The sequence below is a fragment of the Carassius auratus genome, chromosome 37 (genome assembly GCF_003368295.1).
Source record: "Carassius auratus strain Wakin chromosome 37, ASM336829v1, whole genome shotgun sequence".
Taxonomy (NCBI): Eukaryota; Metazoa; Chordata; class Actinopteri; order Cypriniformes; family Cyprinidae; genus Carassius; species Carassius auratus.
Window position 1 is genome coordinate 14,963,981 of NC_039279.1, and position 19,908 is coordinate 14,983,888.

General features: G+C 37.2%; 1 protein-coding gene across 42 annotated transcripts in view; it reads left to right on the forward strand.

Annotated features, from left to right (window-relative positions):
* The window catches only part of LOC113056336 (ankyrin-3-like), a 146,476-nt gene that overhangs the window by 65,755 nt on the left and 60,813 nt on the right, over window positions 1-19,908 (forward strand). For 34 of the 42 annotated variants that reach the window (XM_026223038.1, XM_026223029.1, XM_026223054.1 and 31 more), the window contains 13 exons: window positions 4,923-5,024; window positions 5,565-5,663; window positions 6,036-6,134; window positions 8,017-8,115; window positions 9,153-9,338; window positions 9,762-9,785; window positions 11,330-11,428; window positions 13,004-13,102; window positions 13,654-13,752; window positions 14,727-14,924; window positions 16,650-16,748; window positions 17,804-17,902; window positions 18,588-18,686. In XM_026223038.1, the coding sequence (XP_026078823.1) occupies window positions 4,923-5,024; window positions 5,565-5,663; window positions 6,036-6,134; window positions 8,017-8,115; window positions 9,153-9,338; window positions 9,762-9,785; window positions 11,330-11,428; window positions 13,004-13,102; window positions 13,654-13,752; window positions 14,727-14,924; window positions 16,650-16,748; window positions 17,804-17,902; window positions 18,588-18,686 (1,401 nt within the window). The remainder of the gene's footprint in view (window positions 1-4,922; window positions 5,025-5,564; window positions 5,664-6,035; window positions 6,135-8,016; window positions 8,116-9,152; window positions 9,339-9,761; window positions 9,786-11,329; window positions 11,429-13,003; window positions 13,103-13,653; window positions 13,753-14,726; window positions 14,925-16,649; window positions 16,749-17,803; window positions 17,903-18,587; window positions 18,687-19,908) is intronic. The other 8 variants (XM_026223023.1, XM_026223039.1, XM_026223049.1 and 5 more) reach the window with 1 other exon arrangement.

The following is a 19,908-nucleotide window of genomic DNA, read 5'->3' on the forward strand; positions in this document are numbered from 1 at the left end:
CGTTCGACATTTTAAAATTTTTGAACTAACGTTAGATAGCAAAGCTGCACGCATAGGATTGTGGGTGATTTGAGAGCGTGAAGAGCATGAAGGATACACATAAGCATCCTTTCCTGTATATGGGATATTCTTTGAACGAAGGACTGGTTGGTCCTTGGTTGAAATTCAGAGGATCCTCGACATTGGAACAGTCCTTCAATGGATGTCGATGACGTATCATCCTCGAAATACTGGCTTCCGAGGATCCTTCCTTGACATTGAGAAACACCTTCAGTCCCATGTTTTTTGTGTGTTCCTGTCCCCATTGTGTTCTTTCCAGGTGTTTCCTATGTAGTTTCATTAGTCCCAGGTGTTCCTCTTACTCCCTTCATCAAGTCACGTATTTAAAATGTTGGTTGTTGAAATGTCTGAGTTCCTGTGTTTTCCACGTCTTTGAATTAAAATTCCATGTTGAAGAACTTCCTGCATCTCCTTGCTCTTTGATCCCCATGTAACGTAACCATTTAACTAACCCACTGCACAATTTACCATCAGAGTGACATCTTTTTCATGTAATTTTTGGATGTCCAAATTCGGTCCAAATGACGTCCAAAAAAATTACCCAGTTAAAATATCAAATGTTGGGTCATGGTTGGACGTCCAAATAGTGTACCTAGTTTGGACATCGAATAGATGTTTAGAAATGGTCATGGACCGACAGACCTAATATGATCAATGATCTGCACATCTATCTGATGTCCAGTGTTTAGTGGGAAAGAATTAAAACTATTTTTTTTCCTCTTCTTTTTTTTTATTTTATTAAAGAGCCAGTAAGATGAAAATTCTAAGCTTCCTATCACTGTTTAGAAGTTCTGTACATTAGGTTTAAATCCATCCAAGGTTAAAAAACATTGTCATTTTGTCAAAATATCATTTTAAAATTACCTCAATTCTCAGAGATCCCCAAACGGTTCGCGCGAAGCTGGTCAAAAGATTCAGTTTCCTAAACCCCACCTTTCGGTAGCATACTGTGTTCTGATTGGTCAACTAACATAGGTTTGATTGGTTGTTTACACCTCCACGGTAAACTATGCGTTAGCATCTGTTTGGGGTGAATTATGTCTTATTCCTCTCATCACGAAGGAAACAGTAAAATAAAAAAAATTGAACAGTCTTGCTGCTTTTTCTTCTGTGTGGGTGTTTTCAAACCGCGCGCTTCAGTTTGAATCTGAATAGCACGTTCAGCGCGGGGGCGTGGTCACATATAACAAAGGGAGACATGAAAAACAGACATAGCGTTGTTTTCATATGGATTACTTTATCACAGAATAACTGTTCGGCAGCACTTGTTTAGTTTTAAAGTAGACATGTCAAGCTTCCTATAGATATCTCTCTCATGTCTCTTCGTTGAGTATTCACGGCGTTATACTTCATTTTAATGACGTGTTTGTACATGACGATCAGCACTGATCAGACAGGCTGCAGACAGCACACATACTGATAAGACGCTCGGGAGAAAACAGACGCATAACTTCATAATCATACTTCGCGTTGTGTGAGTGGTACTCACCGAGATTAGAAAAGCAGTCATCAGTGAAATGTTGTGAACAGAACAAAAGGGATTTGTTGTACTGCTCTGGTATTGTGGTAAAAATGAATTTTAGCCATTGGTTCTTCTGATTTTCATTCTTTGGCAGTGAAAATAAAATAAACTTGCCTTTACAATTAAAAACACACCGTCTCCTCGACATGATGCTATCACACCAACCAGAGCGTCTGTGCGTGGGGGGTGGGGCAGTTCAGAATTCCGTTTCTCCCAAGACGGTAGGCGGAGATTATTATGCAAAGTGTTCCTAGTGACGTACATAGAGATGGGCAAAAGATTTGAAATCTATAACGACTCATTTCAGTGATTCAGAGTCGACTCCTTACTTTAGAAGCCAATAACTTTATAAATCGTGTACTTTTTGGTTTAATTACTTTGCACATTGTTTACACTGATGGACAGCTACATCATACACTGTAATACAGGTCATTTTTGATTTCCCATTTGTGTGGCTCTTTAAATATAATGACTTAAAGTTTTTAATATAAATTCATTCGTTTTTATAAATATTTTAAACGGTAGTAGTATCTCAGTAATACTAAAATATGACTGAACAAAATTGACCCTATGCATTTTAACGCCTTATTGTGAGTTATTCTTGAAAGCATGTTATATATTAAAATTTGTTGTTAGTTCATGATACCCAACGCAGTAACAAATTTTAACAAATCTTATTGTGAAGTTTCCAACATTTTAATTAATAAAAATGGCACATGCCATAAACATTCCTAAGTGCTAATGCAAATGAAGCATTGAGTCAATTATGAAGTGAATCATTGAAATGGATGGTCAAAAAGTATTTAATTTAGTCTAGTGTCTTAATGGCTAAATAAATAAAAAACTAATTAAAATGATTGCAATGTTTAATTTAGCTTTTTATATTGCCAAGAAAACAATATACCAATTAATCCATTTACAGTATATTGCACAGTCCTGCTTCATAATGAAGAAAGATTTAATGCAGGTTTTGTTGAGGCCTTTCCAGAACACACTGTGTTTTTCCTAGTGATATAGAGAGAGAGATGGAGCGAGGGAGGGAGGCAGACACAGAAAGAGAGATGTTCAAAGGAATCTCCCACACACTGCAGAGGTTGAGCCCACGTCACCTAGACAGAGAATGACATTTCTACATGCTTCGCTATCTGGACAGAAGCCAGGCACTGCTGTTGTTAGAAGAAGTGAAAAACTGAAGGAGTATGAAATGATTACTAATTAACCCAAACTAAATATTTACAACAATATTTTTTTGGATGCATATCATAGGCCGCTTTACACAAGATTTACACAATCATTTATTTAAAGGAGAAGTGTATTGTTTCTACACCAATAGCATCACCGATCTAAATTGTAAAAATAACAGTTTCAAACATATTTCTTGAACGTTTCCCTTGCTATTGATCAATCTAACAGATAGCCACGTGCCAAACTTACACCATTGGTTGAGCCAATGCTGCGTTGTTGCTATGATGTTCAAACAGATGAGTAACAGTTTAATAGTGACACATTAATTTTTATTTGATCAACACTTTGAATGTTGGTAAGTTAGATAAAACAAACAAATAAATAAATAAATAAAAATCCACTAAAAGCTGAGAGAATATAATTTTTTGTCAAAGACCGACAAAAATTTAATTTTCTTCTTCACATGTTTTTGGGTTCAGAAGTGCTGTGCTATTTAAGAAAATCCATAACAGCGCCCTCTAGCATATAAAACTGAAAACACATCTTGCCAGAATAACTTGACAAAGGCAGAAAAGCATTGTATAATGAATAATAGAAAAGTTTCATCAGTGGCAGAGAAAGAGTTAATGAAGAACACATTTTGTGACTATTATAACCAGTATTTTGTTTATGAATATTGCAAATTCATACAATTTCAATTACTACATGTTATATAATGTCTTCTTTTTTGATTAGCCTATATTCTACCAAATTGTATGAAAACTGTGCTTGAAGACTTTAAATTGGAAGAATATAAAATAATCAAGATCTGGAATATCAGTATAAAATGTTTTGAAAATTGATTCCCAGTTTTAGTTATGTAATTCATGGATGTTCTAGTACGGTGGTTCTTAATTCCAGTCATTTTGTACCACCGCTCGGCATATTTTGCATGTCTCTCTTATTTAACACACCTGGTTCAGATAACCAAATCATTAGAAGAGTGTTCCGAATGACATGATGCCTGCACAGTGTTCTTTGCTCCCTATTCCCTGAGGACAGGAAATCTGTTGAAGTTTACTTTACTTCGGAACATTCATTAATACCTACTGCCTGCAGCGTCTTCACACACAGATGAAAGAAGTGTGAAATGTGATATAATATACCTCTGTATTTAAATACAATTTGGAATCATTAAGGAATATCCTGCAGTGTCCACTTCTCAGGGCACTTACAATTGAATTGAACAGATATCTGTAATGATAAGAGATACATACAAAATGTGCAGAGTCTAGGGTTGCGAGGACTAGAATTTAGACCCACCATTCTAGTATGTGATAACTGGGGTGGGTCAGAAGAGTGTGTGTTTATGCATTGTGATGCAGACAGCATGTGTTCATGTGTGTGTCAGGGTGTGTCAGGACTACAGCACTGCAGCAACAGCAGACACACCCTCTCTCTCTCTCTCTCTCTCTCTCTCTCTCTCTGTCAGTGTGTGAATATCTGGACTCTGAACTGTTTACCCAGACTACTCCTTATTTTCAGATCTACAGTTATTACATGCTTATTTATGTCATGTATCAGAACTGCACTTACCTCGGTGTTGAATTATTTTAGTTATTTAAACTAGGATGGACAGTTGTTGTTGTTAAATGCTATTTCATTACAGCTAACACAAATTGCTAAAATTAGCATGTGGCTGGATGATCACATGCATAGAGACTGAATGTCATTTCATGTTTATAATATAAAGATAGACCTAAACAGCAGGCATGGATAGATTTTTTTCTTCTTTTACGATATAGGCTACCATACACATGTTAAAACAAATTTCTTTCATGTTTTCTTTGGAATCTTAAAGAAATCAAGAAATGTCTGGTCACATATTACCCCAAAAGGAAATAGATAAGAAAATGAATTTACATACAGATGAAGAATTTGTTATTTATTGTGACATTATTTGAAAAACATTTAAAAAAACATTTCTCTCTAATTTCTGCTTTGCAAAAAAAATATATATTATTTTAAACTTTATATATTTATACACACTCACACACACACACGCACGCACGCACACACACACACACACACACACACACACATATATATATATCCTTCTCCCTCATGATAATTGAAATTCTTTGGAAGATCTGATTGTTATTTCTCTCTCTTTCAGACTGACAGTAATGCCAGTTACCTCAGAGCAGCCCGAGCTGGAAACCTCGAGAAAGCCCTCGATTATATCAAGTCTGGTGTGGACATCAACATCTGCAACCAGGTCATACACCTTCCTTTTTGTAAAATTAACATTTAAATATGTACTACATTATATACTACCAAACTAGATCAAACTAGACAGTAAAGACATTTATAATGTCCCAACACATTTCTATTTCAGATAAATGCTCTTCTCTTGTGAATAGTGAAATATGGTTTCAACAAAAATATGAAGTAGCACAACTATTTTTAGCACTGGTAAATGTTTATCGAGCTGCAAATCTGCATATTAGAATGATTTGTGAAGGATCATGTGACACTCGACTGGAGTAATGATGCTGAAAATTCAGATTTGCATCAACAGGAATTATTAAAATAGAAAACAGTTATTTTAAATTGTAATAATATTTCACAAAACTACTGTTTTGACATAATAAAAACAGTCTTGGTGAGCGTAAGAGAATTTCTATTGTTAAGTAGATCTGATTTAGATTTGATTTATCATGAACCATTTTTTATCTGATATGCCTCATTGTAGTCTTAAATAATATAGATAAATAGTGAATATATTTTCATGATTCATCTGTTTCTCGGGATGCAGAATGGGTTGAACGCTCTTCACCTAGCAGCTAAAGAAGGCCACGTGGAGGTTGTGGCTGAGCTTATTAAACTTGGTGCCACTGTTGATGCTGCAACAAAGGTAAGACCCACTTTACCAGATCAGATATTATAACACACCCCTATTAATACACTATTTGCACTAGTAAAGATGACTAAGCATATGAATTAAACATGATAAGTGTGTTACTCAGCAATGACATGACTTTCTTCAAAGTCACTGTTGCCTGATGTTCAGGTTGACTATGAGCCTCAACCAAGGGCTGGATCTGCTCATTCATGCTGAGGATCTTCAAGAAGGAAGATTCCAGTAATGGTTTTAGAAACTCAGATTACACTTTGAAGAATTCACTTTTCATCAGTACCAGAACAGAGACAGAAATAACGAGGAAGCATGCCAAAAGACACAGCTCACTATGAGTCAGACTGTTCTCTTGTGTTATTCTGATTCCAGAAAGGAAACACTGCTCTGCACATAGCATCGCTCGCTGGACAGGCAGATGTCGTCAAGGTACTTGTGAATAATGGAGCGATTATCAACGCCCAGTCTCAGGTACAGTCAGCACTTGACAGAGAATGAGTGGCTTTTCATTTACTGTAAAACATGATTCCATTCTTACAATGCGTTTAAGTCATGTCAGAAAGATAGTATTGAACGCACATGAACTCCTCCTCATAATTAATCAGTCATAATTACAGAAGGGAAACTTTCTTAAAACCCCAATTTTCTGAGATGGGGTCATGTCAGTGAGAAAATATGGCTAGCATCTGTATTGACAGTAAATATGTTTGAATATGTTATTAATGAAAAACATTTTATCCCATTTAGAATAAAACTAAATAGCATGTACAGAACACAGTAGTATGTACAGCTACTATAGAATATGGACCTTTTTCACATTTCCGGGTTTCTCAGCAGCAGAAGTCGTGATAGTTGAGTAAACTTCTACAGCACAAATATATATATTTTGCATTCCCATTTGCTCGAATAGCGAAAGAACGTTTCATTAGCTTGAGGTTAAGCATCACCCCTGATGTCAACGTTTTGAAAAATGACAGCAGATTTTGTCTGTGCCTAATATCTGATTAGCTACAAAATTAACATCACCAAAAAAAAAAAAGAAAACATTTGAAAATAAAACTAACTGCGTTAAAGATTTGAAAAGGGGGCAACATCATTTAAAATGGTAATTTATTCAGATTATATAATTTATGACAAAAAGAATGAGGTTTTTAATTATTGAACCAGGATTATGGTCACAGCATTAAAACTCAACAATAAAAGGGCGTAAAACACATTTATGAAAAGCAGCATGTTCATTAGATAAATACTTTAAAAAACTGCCACACCACAGAAAAATTTAGTTCGTTTTACTTTCCACCGCTAACTGAACTGGATTTGTTGTTGTTCAGGTAGCTATTTATACAGTTATGATATACACACAGCTAACTTCTTCAGCTAGATTCTTTTCAAACTGTTGCTTTGTCATGACAGTGGTTGATCTGAAAGAGAAGGCCAACCATAAAAGTCAGTTCATGCTAAAATCCACTGTAGCACCACAGAGAATGTGACTTTTGAGTAAAGTTCTGATGTTTAAGTTCTCAGTTTCTCCTCAGATAGCTCTAAAAGAATTTTGAAGTGCTTCATTAAATATAACCTTCTTATTTCTCCATTTTGAGAAGAAGTGTTGGGATTTGAGGGCTGGTGTGGTTGATAGTTATAGTAGTGCAGGCGTTTATGATCCTCAGGGAGTCCAAAATTAAACACACACACACACACACACACACACACACACACACACACACACACGTGTATGGGAGACTAGAGACAGACTATGTTTTATCTCAAGAGCTTATCACAAGTGCAGCCTGGTTCTGCTTTCTCACACTGCAGTGCTTAAAATAGAGACACTCACTTCGTGAACGAGGAGGCTGATTGCAAATTGTTAAATGTTTGATATTCTTTTTGTACCGGAGTCTAAAAAGTGTCCACATTTATCAATATTAGCTAGCTAGCTACTTTAGCTGACTCATTTCAGCTATGGTGCTTTATAGGCCCAGACTTTATTTGTGTTTGCATAACTACAGATTAACACAGAATTTGAGTTTTCCATTGTGAGTCCAATTCAACTTCATGTGGGTGTGGCCAATTCAGTTCACACTATTGAACCCGAAAAGAAGCCAGATGTTAAATTCTAATGACCAGACATACTGCATATTTGAGGTGTGAAGGTATATCAGATAAGATGTTTAACTTTGTTTAAGAAATCAGCATCACTGCAGTGAGGACCTGCTGTATGTCAGAGGCAGTGCTGTCATCCAATGTTGGATTCGAGTCATGGTTAAGCATGGGATGTAAATAATTGCTTTATTGCTTTATAAACTGAAAGAGAATATGAATGGAACAATTCTAAGTATTTTTGTTCCTGCTACAGAATGGCTTCACGCCACTTTACATGGCTGCCCAGGAAAACCACCTGGAGGTCATCAAATTCCTCCTGGATAATGGATCAAGTCAGAGCATTGCCACAGAGGTGAGCATAATCCATCCATCACTTACCTCACTGAAATTAACAGCGGCCCTCTGAAACAACATACTTCCATGTCTATCTAGCAATAATACATACAGGAACTCAGAATACCTAGTGACCTTGCTGTCCTTTTCAAGGAGGCAGACAGACACTAGTTAGCCTGGCTTGAAGTGTGTGTGTGGGTGCATGACAGAGCAGGGCGCCAGACGTCACTGTCCTTGAGAATGTACCAGGCCCTTGAGTCTCTCAGACAGTGATTATGCACCAGAGAACACATTCGTGTTTGAAGAGCTGTTTGCATGTTAATGATCTGTGTTGGTCCCATGAAAAAGATCCCATGCATTATGGCATTTTGATGTCAAGCTGTTCTCTGAGAATTATCAAAGATTTTTGTTGCTCTTATTAAACATTTACTGGAAGTGTGCTGAAATGTTATATGTGTACAGTATGCTCATGCATATTAAGACATTTTTAAGGCTTTCATCCCTAAAACACTTGTATGGTGAACTATTTCCATACACCACCAAGTTTTTAAAATATTCTGATATTATTATAGTTAGGAACTTAGTCAGTGTCCTGCAGAGTTTAGCTCCAACTTTCTCAGTTACTGTACACTTGTTTGGAGGTTTCTGGTAAATCAGAAGACCTTGATTCGGTGGTTCAGGTATAGTTGATAAGGATTGGAGCTTAATTCTGCAGGACACTGGCCCTCCAGCAGCAGGGCTGGACACACCTGGCTGGGCAACTCTGGTCCTCGAGATCCATTTTCTTGCAGACTTTAGCTCCATCCCTGGCCAAACTCACCTGCCAGTGGCTTTTTCTAGTATTCATGAAGACATTGACTAGCTTGTTCAGGCGTGCTTGATTAGGGTTGGAGCAAAACTCTGCAGGAAAGTGGATCTTAAAGTCCAGTGTTGCCCACACTTGTCGTAGAGCATACTGAATCACAACTGATTCCTCTGCAAAATAATTCTGTAGTATACCTTTAAGATTTACATCTCTTTTGACTACTCAAGGATTGTTGTGTTGTGTGTTTGTAGGATGGTTTTACTCCTCTGGCCGTAGCTCTTCAGCAGGGTCATGATCAGGTGGTGTCTTTGCTCCTGGAGAACGACACCAAGGGGAAGGTACGGCTGCCTGCCCTGCACATCGCCGCTCGTAAGGACGATACTAAAGCAGCGGCGCTGCTTCTGCAGAGCGACAACAACGCAGATGTCGAATCCAAGGTACCTCCATCAATATACAGTCAAATCGTTCCATTAGTTTACATCTAGAACTTGATGGTGCTTTCCATTCAAACACAATAAATGATTAATGTGTTTTGGGATTAACACAATGTAAAACAATATCCATCTAAACAGACTTTGTGGTGGCTGTAAATCAATGGTGCATGATGGGAGATGCTCATTGTAGATTTACTTAATTGTGTCATCTTTAATCACAAGCCAGTTTAAAGCAACTACCAAACAGTTAAACTATAGGCAACTAGTAGATGCACCATCCAGTTAAGCCCTTGTAATGTCGTGTGATGTGTGGTTTGTCGCTCTCCTTCACGATGTAGCCACCGTACAGCTTAATGCTCCCATTGTGACTTTGTGAACATTAACTGGACCATTCTTTCTTCTCCTGTTCTGGTGGTCCTGTTCTAGATGATGGTGAATAGAACAACAGAGGTATACATGTACAGATTCTACACACCTCGCAAAGTGCCCACATCATGCTGCTGCTGTGGCTGCCGCCCCTTCCCCTTCCCCTCCTGCCCCTGCTCATTGCTTTTTTGTCTCAGTAGAATGGCGCTTCTATTACTAACGGGCAGTGGAAGACTAACATGAAGAAGAAATACTCTGGTTTAGCCGGCGAGGTCTGCAGCTGAGAGAGTTACTTATTTAGAACAGGGCATTTTCTGTAATACAGTGTATGTTGGTGTGTTTTTGTTTGTGTAATTTCTATGCCACTAGTGGCCCAAATGGAATTGCAAGATCACGATTTTCAAAACTCTTCTGACATTTGCCATTGGTCGCACAGATAGTCCTGCTCAAGAAGTTGACATACCAGTGGCCCACTTATTGTTTCTGTATATTAAACTGGGATAGTTGAGCCCCAACTACAACAATAAATAATAATCAGATCTGCTGAATTTACCAGCCTAGACCAGTAGGAAAGTCTGTGCTGCTCCAGCTAGTTAATGCTGATTTGTTCCTGGTCCTAATATTTGTTTTAAACCATTGTAATGCACTGATAACCACCAAAAACTGGTGGTGATGAGAAAGTCACATGATGAACCAAAGCTCACCACAAACAGCTTTTCTATGAGCTAAGGAGGGCAATGCTTATATATAAAAGGTGCACAGTGTCTTTCACACAAACACTAAACCCTATAATGGTGACTCGCATGATACTGAAATAATGCAATAAACACAGTGTTATACTACAACTGCTTTAAACTTTAAATCAAAATGCCCTTTAGACCAAAGGTTGAAGGTAGTGTAGGATCAGACTCCTCAGCTGCAGAGCATTCGTCCCGTCTCATGCATGACATTCTCCTGCTAGCAGGTGTCAGCAGAAACAGCGACTCTACTTCTCTTCTCTTCTCTTCTCTTCTCTTCTCTTCTCTTCTCTTCTCTTCTCTTCTCTTCTCTTCTCTTCTCTTCTCTTCTCTTCTCTTCTCTTCTCTTCTCTTCTCTTCTCGCTGTCTTGCAACTTAACAGTTCTGACTTGCTGATGTTCTAATGTTTTAACAGCACATAGTTAAATGCATGCCTGCACACACATAATGTTATGGGTTCACCTCCACAAAAGTTTTGTATGTTTGTCAATTCAAATTTGGTCTGAAGGTTGCTGTTATCTGAGGAAAGTACATCCTTTAAAATGAAAAAAAAAAAAAAAAACTCACATCTTTGGCAACCCCAGTATGGTGTGTAATCGGAGAGATTAATGTAAACTTAATATTTAGACCAAATCAAACAAAATAATCAGCTGCTGTAGATTGAGTTTATATGGTGTGAGGGATCAAGTGAAGGATGTGTCTTCTTTCAGTGTTGTGCTGAGCTCATCTGTGTCGATCTGTTTTACTGATTTACTGCACCACGCCTGGCCTGGTGTCATCTTTTCATATGTAGAGGATGAGGTCAGGTCAGGTGACTTGGGGTCAGAGCCTTCAGAGTTCTGTGTGTGACATTTTGACCCCTGTGCTCTATTTCTCTCTGTCCCTCTCCAGAGTGGCTTCACCCCTCTCCACATAGCCGCCCATTATGGTAACATCAACGTAGCGACCCTGCTCCTGAACCGCGGGGCTGCCGTAGACTTCAAAGCGAGGGTAAGGACATGAACTCCAGCTGTACAATTTTGTTAGAGAGGAGTGCATAGATGTGAACAGTTCATGAACTACACTAGGGTCAGAACAGGGTCAGTCTATATATTCAGTGCCTTGTCTCCATGTCATATTTAAAGCATGGCTTGAAATTTTGTCACAATTAAATGACGTAATGTGCAATTACGGTCAGAGTCAAAAAGCTGCAGAGAGACACACGGGTCACCATGGTCTAAACCAGTTCAGGGCCAGTCTGTGCATGCAGTGCCAAAAAGCTTCAAGAGAATGATATGTTTATTGTTATGAGAGCAACACTGGCTCAATTTAAGCAGCTCAGTTCTGGATTTTATTAGCCGTCATATGGCAGTAATTTCAAATCCTCTAATTTGTTTAGCTGAACAATGGCACTGGGACACAGCACTGTTTGTATCATGCTTATTAGTGTGCAAGTGTTCCAGATCACTGTATGTAAGAGTTTCTTTAAAATAAATAAATGATGTTTTCTCTCACTTCACGATCGCTCAGAGTGGGTTTTCTCTCAAGCAAGCAGAGAGTGGAAAATGAGAAGCCTGGCAGTGGAGTAGCAGTGGAGGAAATAGGGATTTAGTAAGCTATCACTAGAGGGTGGTGTATCCCAATACTTCTGTCTACAGTGTGAAGATGGTGCACTTCATCTGTGCCACTGCAGCTATGGACAGAATCTCTCATTTGTGAAACATTAAAAATCTCTAAGATGGAACATATATTGTTCACTAAAGACTTAATATCATGCTTATATTCCACCAGCAACATTATCACAGATGCAGAAAAATTAAGACACAATAAATTACTGAATGCTGTATTAATGTTTGTATGATTTTAGAGTATTGGTATGATTAATAACCTCCAATAATGTTTTTTTTTTTTTATGAAATATACAATAGTAAAATAAAACATTAACGCATGCTGTTGCTTACTACAGACTTGTCCTTCAGTTTGTAAAAAATAAAAAATAAAAAGCTCACAACACAAATACAGTTTTTAGGAGATATATATATTGATATATTCTCATTTTGGATACATTTAATGCTGCTGACATTAAATTATATTATTTAGCCATTGTTCTTTTTGACATTTGTAATAGCATTAGTCAAAAAATCATGCATGTACACAGAGAAGGGACATCAAATAAGTATTTGTTTTGTAAGATTTAAGTTTTCTGACTAATAAATGTTGGCCTAGTGGTTAGAGAGTTTGACTCCTAATACTAAGGTTGTGGGTTTGAATCCCGGACCGGCAGTAACACGACTTAGGTGCCCTTGAGCAAGGCACCAAACCCCCAACTGCTCCTATGAGTCACCATACTCGGCTGAATGTCACTTTCACTTCACTTTTTTCACTTTGAAAGTGCGCAATTTTTCAATGAATATAAATTCTTCCATTTAAAATTATTATTAGTTCATCAGATATACATAGACAATGCCAGTTGTTATTGAACAGTCACACAACACCAATATAGTATGTGCTTACATGTAATCTGCTTTGTTCTTTTGAACTTGATTATGTGTCTGACAATTAGTTTTGTCTTTTTTTTTGTGGCAGAATGACATCACGCCTCTCCATGTGGCATCGAAAAGAGGAAATGCCAACATGGTCAGGCTGCTGCTGGAGCGAGGAGCTCGAATTGACGCCAGAACCAAGGTCAGTGCCACAAGAAGTCAAATCACACACACTGTCTATCTTTTCCAGCTCTATATTTAAGTCATCAGAGGAAGTGAGCACATTTATTGCACAATGGCATGTTCATATTATATAGTTCAAAAAGAATGGGGAAGAAATCAAATCTGTCCTTTTTTTTTCATTTCAGAGGAAACTATTTCAGTTGCTGTTCATTTGTGACCAGTTTCAGCTGCTTTCTTAGACGCACAAGATGCTTTTCTAAATGAACAGGGAATTTATTTGGAAAGGAAAATTCAAGGATACATGCCATTTGATTCTAATAAATGATAACAACCGCAGCCCTCAGGTTACATGAGTTTGGCACCGCCGTCGAAGAGAAATTGCAAATGAAATTGCATGCAGATGTTGCGCTCTTCTCTCTCTTCAGTAGTGAAACGCTGTCTTTCATTGTGTGTTTGACATCGGTAATACTGGGAGGGATTGTAATGTTAACGATGGCTGATGTTTGTAGATTCTGGCACCTGCCAGTGGAGCAGTGTGTGATATGTGCGTGTTTGTTTTCAAATATCCAGGACGGCCTGACACCTTTACACTGTGGAGCGAGGAGCGGCCATGAGCAAGTAGTTGAGTTGTTACTAGATCGAGGAGCACCCATCCTCTCTAAGACCAAGGTTAGATATGCTGTTTTGCACTTAAAGATTCATATTCTGTCATCATTTACTCACCCTCATGTCTTTCCAAACTTATTTTCATTTGTGGAACACAAAAGGAGATATTCTGGAGAAAGTTCATGCTGCTCTTTTCTATATATTGAATAGGAATGGGAACTTTGTGTGCAAAACAGAATGAAATGCTGAATGCAAATGTTATATGGAAAAGTGCAGCCTGGACATTTTGCTAAGCATCTCCTTTTGTCTTGCAATATTTATTTACATAGGACTTTATAGAATCTGTTTGTTTTAAAGCAGCTTTACAATTATAAACAAGAAAACAGCAGTGTTAATCAATTATGAAACAATGTTTTTGCTGTAAAACAGCTGTATAGAAGACAGTACTGTCATTATTCATTTTAGTTCAAAGTTAATTCAGATCAATCTAGTTCAGCTTTTGTTACTCTTTGGATCAAAGTGTCTGCTAAATTCATTAATATAAATATTACTAAATACAAATATTCTTTGAAACCCATTGAAAGCACATTTTTGTGTTCTAGTAAGGGTTATATGGGTTTGGAAAGACATGATAGCATGGGAATGAAATCATTTTTCGAATGAACTGTTCCTTTAAGTTTATACAGATGTGACAATCTCATTTTTTCTTCTATTTTTCCATTGCATCACTGAACGCTTTTCTGGATTCTCAAAGCAAAGCAAAACATGGTCACAGACTAATATCCCAGCCGATTAGTGTAACAATGGAACAATTGTTTTAGTACAAATAGTGACAATATAACCCAAATGTTGTTTTTGATGGGGAATTATGTCTCTATTAGATTTAAAGTTGAATGTTTACTTTTGCTTCTCTGAATTCTTCAAAAGATCCATCTGTGATTCCTGTGAGACGCCAGCTGAAAAATAGAGAATTGATAAGTGAAAGTTCTTCAGTTATTTTGTTTCCTCATAACCTAAATTGTTGTGTGTTTCAACAGAATGGCCTTTCACCATTGCACATGGCCACGCAAGGAGATCATCTGAACTGCGTTCAGCTCTTGCTTCATCATGAAGTGCCTGTGGACGACGTCACCAACGATTACCTGACCGCCCTGCATGTCGCTGCACACTGCGGACATTACAAAGTTGCCAGTGTGCTTGTGGACAAGAAGGCCAATCCTAACGCCAAAGCACTGGTGAGTCTTGCATTCACAAGTGGAATGTTCCAATGTTTCATAGCCAGACCTTTGACTATAGGAACAAGGTCTGGTACACTTTACAACTTATTTTGGCAAAAGACCAATCTACTTAAAGGTATAGTTCACCCAAAAAAGAAATTCTGCCTTTAGAATTTGTTAAAAACCTGTATGAGTGGGTTAGGGTAACCCTCTGTAGTCTTAGGGTATTTTTGGGGCCTGGAGAAGTTTTGTCATGCCCCGACGTGTGCTTTTTCAGTTTCTTATAAATATCTTAATGGGTAAAGTCTAATCTCACTGTAATCAGCACAAACTGGGCTATAATAATATGTGAAATACATGTATGTACATGATTGTGTTTTTGAGGAAAAAAGTTATGCGTGGTTAGTGAAAAACTAAAAATGTTAAATCACTTGAATAAGGCAAAAAAACACATAAAGAACAATGGTTCCCGGGATTTTTGAGAACTGGAGCTTGTAGCCTAGAATTTTTCTTTCTAAATTATGTGAAAATCATCTCCTTTACTCACTTACAGAAAACAATATATTGATTTAAATTTTCCAAGACACTTTTTGTTGGTAAAAGTCATATGCGAGTAGGCGTCAACTATCATGAATATAATTGTGATTTACACCTGAGAAGAAAAAGACCCCCATAATGAGTCTCTCATTCAGCTGTGCCACTGTGAGTGAGGAGTTACAAGAAAGAATGTCAGAACAAAATAAAAGTATATAATTTTATGTTTGTAGTTTATTAAGAATATATTTAATTATCCCAAAACATAATTTAATATCCACTTGGGAGTGCAGTTAAACAGTGTATTACGAACAATCAAAGCTGAATTTCAAACTAATTTTTTTGTATCATTACTCCAGTCACACAATCATTCAGAAATTTTTTTAACAATCTTATTTTCTACAAAAAAAAAAAAAAACATTTATTGTTATTATTATTATTATTATCGTTATTATTAATATTAATGTTGAAAAGAGCTGAGAATATTTTTCAGGTTTTTTAGGGGGGATAAATTAAAAGAACACAATTTTTTGCTACATTTGTTACAGTTATATTTATTTGTTACACTTTTTTTTTTTGAGTTTTTACTCAGAAATTGCACAAATTTCACAAACAAGCAAAAGCAAGTAATACAATATGACATGATATTTAATTTTCTTGTAAAACATACTCCAAGTCTTATATATATATATATATATTTACAACTTTGAAAAAACATTTTTTACAGTAAAGTTTAAACTCAGCTTTCCAGCTTTGTGTGCAATATGCATCAGATACACGGAGCTTATCTGTAGAGTCTCGTAAAATCCCAGAATTCTTTTTTTTCTCCCTTTGGCTTTCACCTTAGATGGTGTGGGCACTTGGAGGGAAGATCATGACATGTAACGTTTTGTTACTGCACAGCACCATGGCAATCAGTTAAAAGCCACTTTTGGCAAAGAGCGCAGTGAATACTGTCATCCTCTGAAGTAATGGTTACAGAACGGGCGTGTCTCTGCACTTTATGAGGAAAAAAGGAAGGAAGGAAGAAAGAAAGAAAACTTTAGAAAGACTGCCAAAGCATTGAGCAGCAAGAGCCACGTGTTTTCATTCGTCTGGAAGCAAAGCTTTGTTAACTCTTCAGTCATCTGGCTATGGGGAAAAAGCAACCCAGATTTTAATTAAAAAGTTGGATTAAAAGCCACCAGAATCTCTTTTTTCTCTCTGTAGAATGGTTTTACACCACTTCATATCGCTTGCAAGAAGAACAGGATTAAAGTGATGGAGCTGCTTCTGAAACACGGAGCGTCCATTCAGGCTGTGACTGAGGTGAGAGAGAGGTTCTTTCTATTTGCAGAGCTTGCTTTGCTGTACACTGTGGTCTATTTCAATCAACAGCTTAAGAACTGTAAGAAATATTGTTTATCCCTTTTAAGAAATGTTGCATGTCTGTGGAAACCAGGGTTGTAGCAACCATTATAATTGGAGAGACTTTTGTCCCACTGAACTTTTTGGAACATATTTATGTATTTTAAAGTTCTATTTACTTGCTTATGGTGTGAAGAACAGTGTCTTTAAGACCAGCTGACTGCTAATTCAGAACAAATCAGATAAATATGTCACCTAATTAATATTCATGAGCCAAGTTGATATGAATGTTATGTCACCTAATTAATATTCATGGCCCAAATTAAGAAGGTTTATAAAATGTCCCTACTACATTTCTGATTGTTCCTATGTCTCAGATGTAAATAGTATGCTGTTAAATTAGATTACAAAGCCTGTTTACACCTCTACACCTATAAAAACTTTATAGTTCAGAATAGTTTATAGTTTATTTGTGACTTATATGTTCCAATTGTGACTTATTTCTCATAATTGCAACTTTGTCAGACAATGCAACTATAAAACTCAAAATTGTCACTTTATAATTTGCAACGTGACTATATATGTCAAAATATTGACTTGATTCCCAATAACTGCAACTTTAAAATGTATAATTTGACTTTATTTCTCATAGTGTCATTTAAAATCTCACATATCTGGCAATGTGTCTTTAAATCTTGCAGTGGTAACTTTGTTTCTAGTAATTGTTGTTATTTCTTGTAATTGCAGAATACTGTGTTTCACAATTGCAACTGTATTTCTCAGCATTTGCAACTTTACATCTCACATTATTTTAAACTTTAATCTGAGGCAGAAAAGGGTTTCCATACATGGAGATCATGAATTAAACAATAAAGTGAGATGTAAAGCATTTCAATCAAATATGCCATTGTTTTGAGAAAAAACAAACAAAAAAGTGCATTTTGAAATGAGGTTATATGTGCTTTAGCAAGCAGTTCCCAGTGCTACAAAGCTGCATATTTTTGTGTCTCTGGCAGTCTGGACTCACGCCGATTCATGTGGCTGCTTTTATGGGCCATGAAAACATTGTGACTCAGCTGACAAATCACGGAGCATCTTCTAACACGATGAATGTGGTGAGTACAGCCGTCCCCAACCCCACCAGCACTAATCAAACAATTTTACAAGTTTTCTTTGAATAATGAAAAACAAAAACAAAGTAAAGCAAAAAGTATTGGAGCGAAGCCCCAGAGGCCAGTCGTGTTCCTCTCTGGAACGTGTCATTGCTTGCCACATTGGTTTGGTCTCCCGTTTCATAAAGCCTTTTAGGGTAATAACAGTCTCCGTCCATGTGCTTTAACATACGTCTGACCGCAGGTTTGAGCTCCTCAGTCTACTGTAATTAGAGTACAGTCAGACTGTAATCATGCTCGACTGTTCCCCATCAGACAGACAATGGGCTAAGAGTGAGCCACTGTTACTGTATAAACATGTTTGTTTTTGTGAAAAGTGGGGACATCCCATAGGCGCAATGGTTTTTATACTGTAAAAACTGTATATTCTATCGCCCTAGACTAACCTAACCATCAAAGGAAACTTTGTGCAGTTTTACTTTCTCAAAAAAACTCATTCTGTATGATTTATAAGCGTTTTGAAAAATGGGGACATGGGTTATGTCCTCATAAGTCACCCTCTCCTTGTAATACCTGTGTCATACCCATGTTATTATACATGTTATACATGTCCTGATATGTCATAAAAACTTACTGTCCAAACACAGTAGTACCTGTTTACCAGAAGCTTCTTCTGTGTGTGTTTTAGAGGGGAGAGACAGCACTCCATATGGCTGCCAGGGCAGGACAGGCAAACGTGGTGAAATTTCTGGTGGCGAATGGAGCAGATGTGGACGCCAAAGCCAAGGTGAGCGAGAGATATGAGATTAAGTATGTGCTGCATCATTAGAGGTATTCGCAAAGATGCTCAATTTGGCATGTGGTTTGCTCCAGTCGTGCAACATTGTTGAGGAGAGGTGTGTTGTTGTATTTCATAGATTTATAATAATTTAATTTTGTCTGGCAGATGATAAAACAGATTAAAAAAAAACTCCACTTGAATACTGAATGAAGGGCTCAAGAGAGACATGAGTGTAGACTTTTTTGATTTGAGTTACAAAGCAACCGCTCAGAACACCCTAACATTCAAATAGCAACATGCTAAAAACCACTGAGAACACCTTAACATTCATAGAGCATTGCCCCGGCAACTGTCCAATCAGTGCCCGGTTGCATGAAATTCTTTAAGCTAAGAAATCCCTTAGATATAAGGTTAAGGGTACCCTTAGTGAAACTTGGGTTGCAAGAAAAAACCCTAAGGGTTTCCTTAAGGAACTTAAGGCTGTTATTAAGTTTTTCCCCTTAATTATCTAATTGTTCCCTTAAATGTTGCTACAAAGTCCTTAGTGACCATTTCACCTTAATACATTTAAGGGACCAAAACAGCTCCCTTAAGTCAACTTAAACTCAAAATACGATTGCTGATTTAGTGTTAATTTAAGAGGAGGAAATGCCAAGGTGTGTTTTTAATGATCGTAATAATCCCTTGGAGACGATGAATGGTTTATGAAAGGCTGAAAACTATTATTATTATTATAACCACTTACGAAAACAAAAATTGCCTTTTCGTCCTCTGTCCAGTTTGGTTTAAAGTTTTTTGTTTTCTGTTATGTTTGTACTATCCATTGCAAAAATATATTAATAAAAGTGTGATTTTAGCAAGGGTTTGGCTTTGTGGTTCGTTGTGTTCTGTTTACTGTTAGAGTAGATCTTTGCCGTATGTTGTCAGAAACTACTGTGAAACTCTTAGTATAACACTTAGGTAAGGGTGACAGTTAAGAGGTTTCTTGCAACGCTCTTAATGAAATCCCTTACCTTAGGGATTTTTTCTCCCTCAGGGAAACCCTCACTTAAGGAGTTTCATGCAACCGGGCACAGAACACCAAAAACCACTAGCAACCATGCTAAACACTAGCAACATTGCAGCAACATGGACAACAACACATCTTAGCAAGCACCTAGCACATCCTAGAAACTGCATATCAATGCCCTAGAAGTTGCATAGCAACACATTCAAAACACTCAGAACA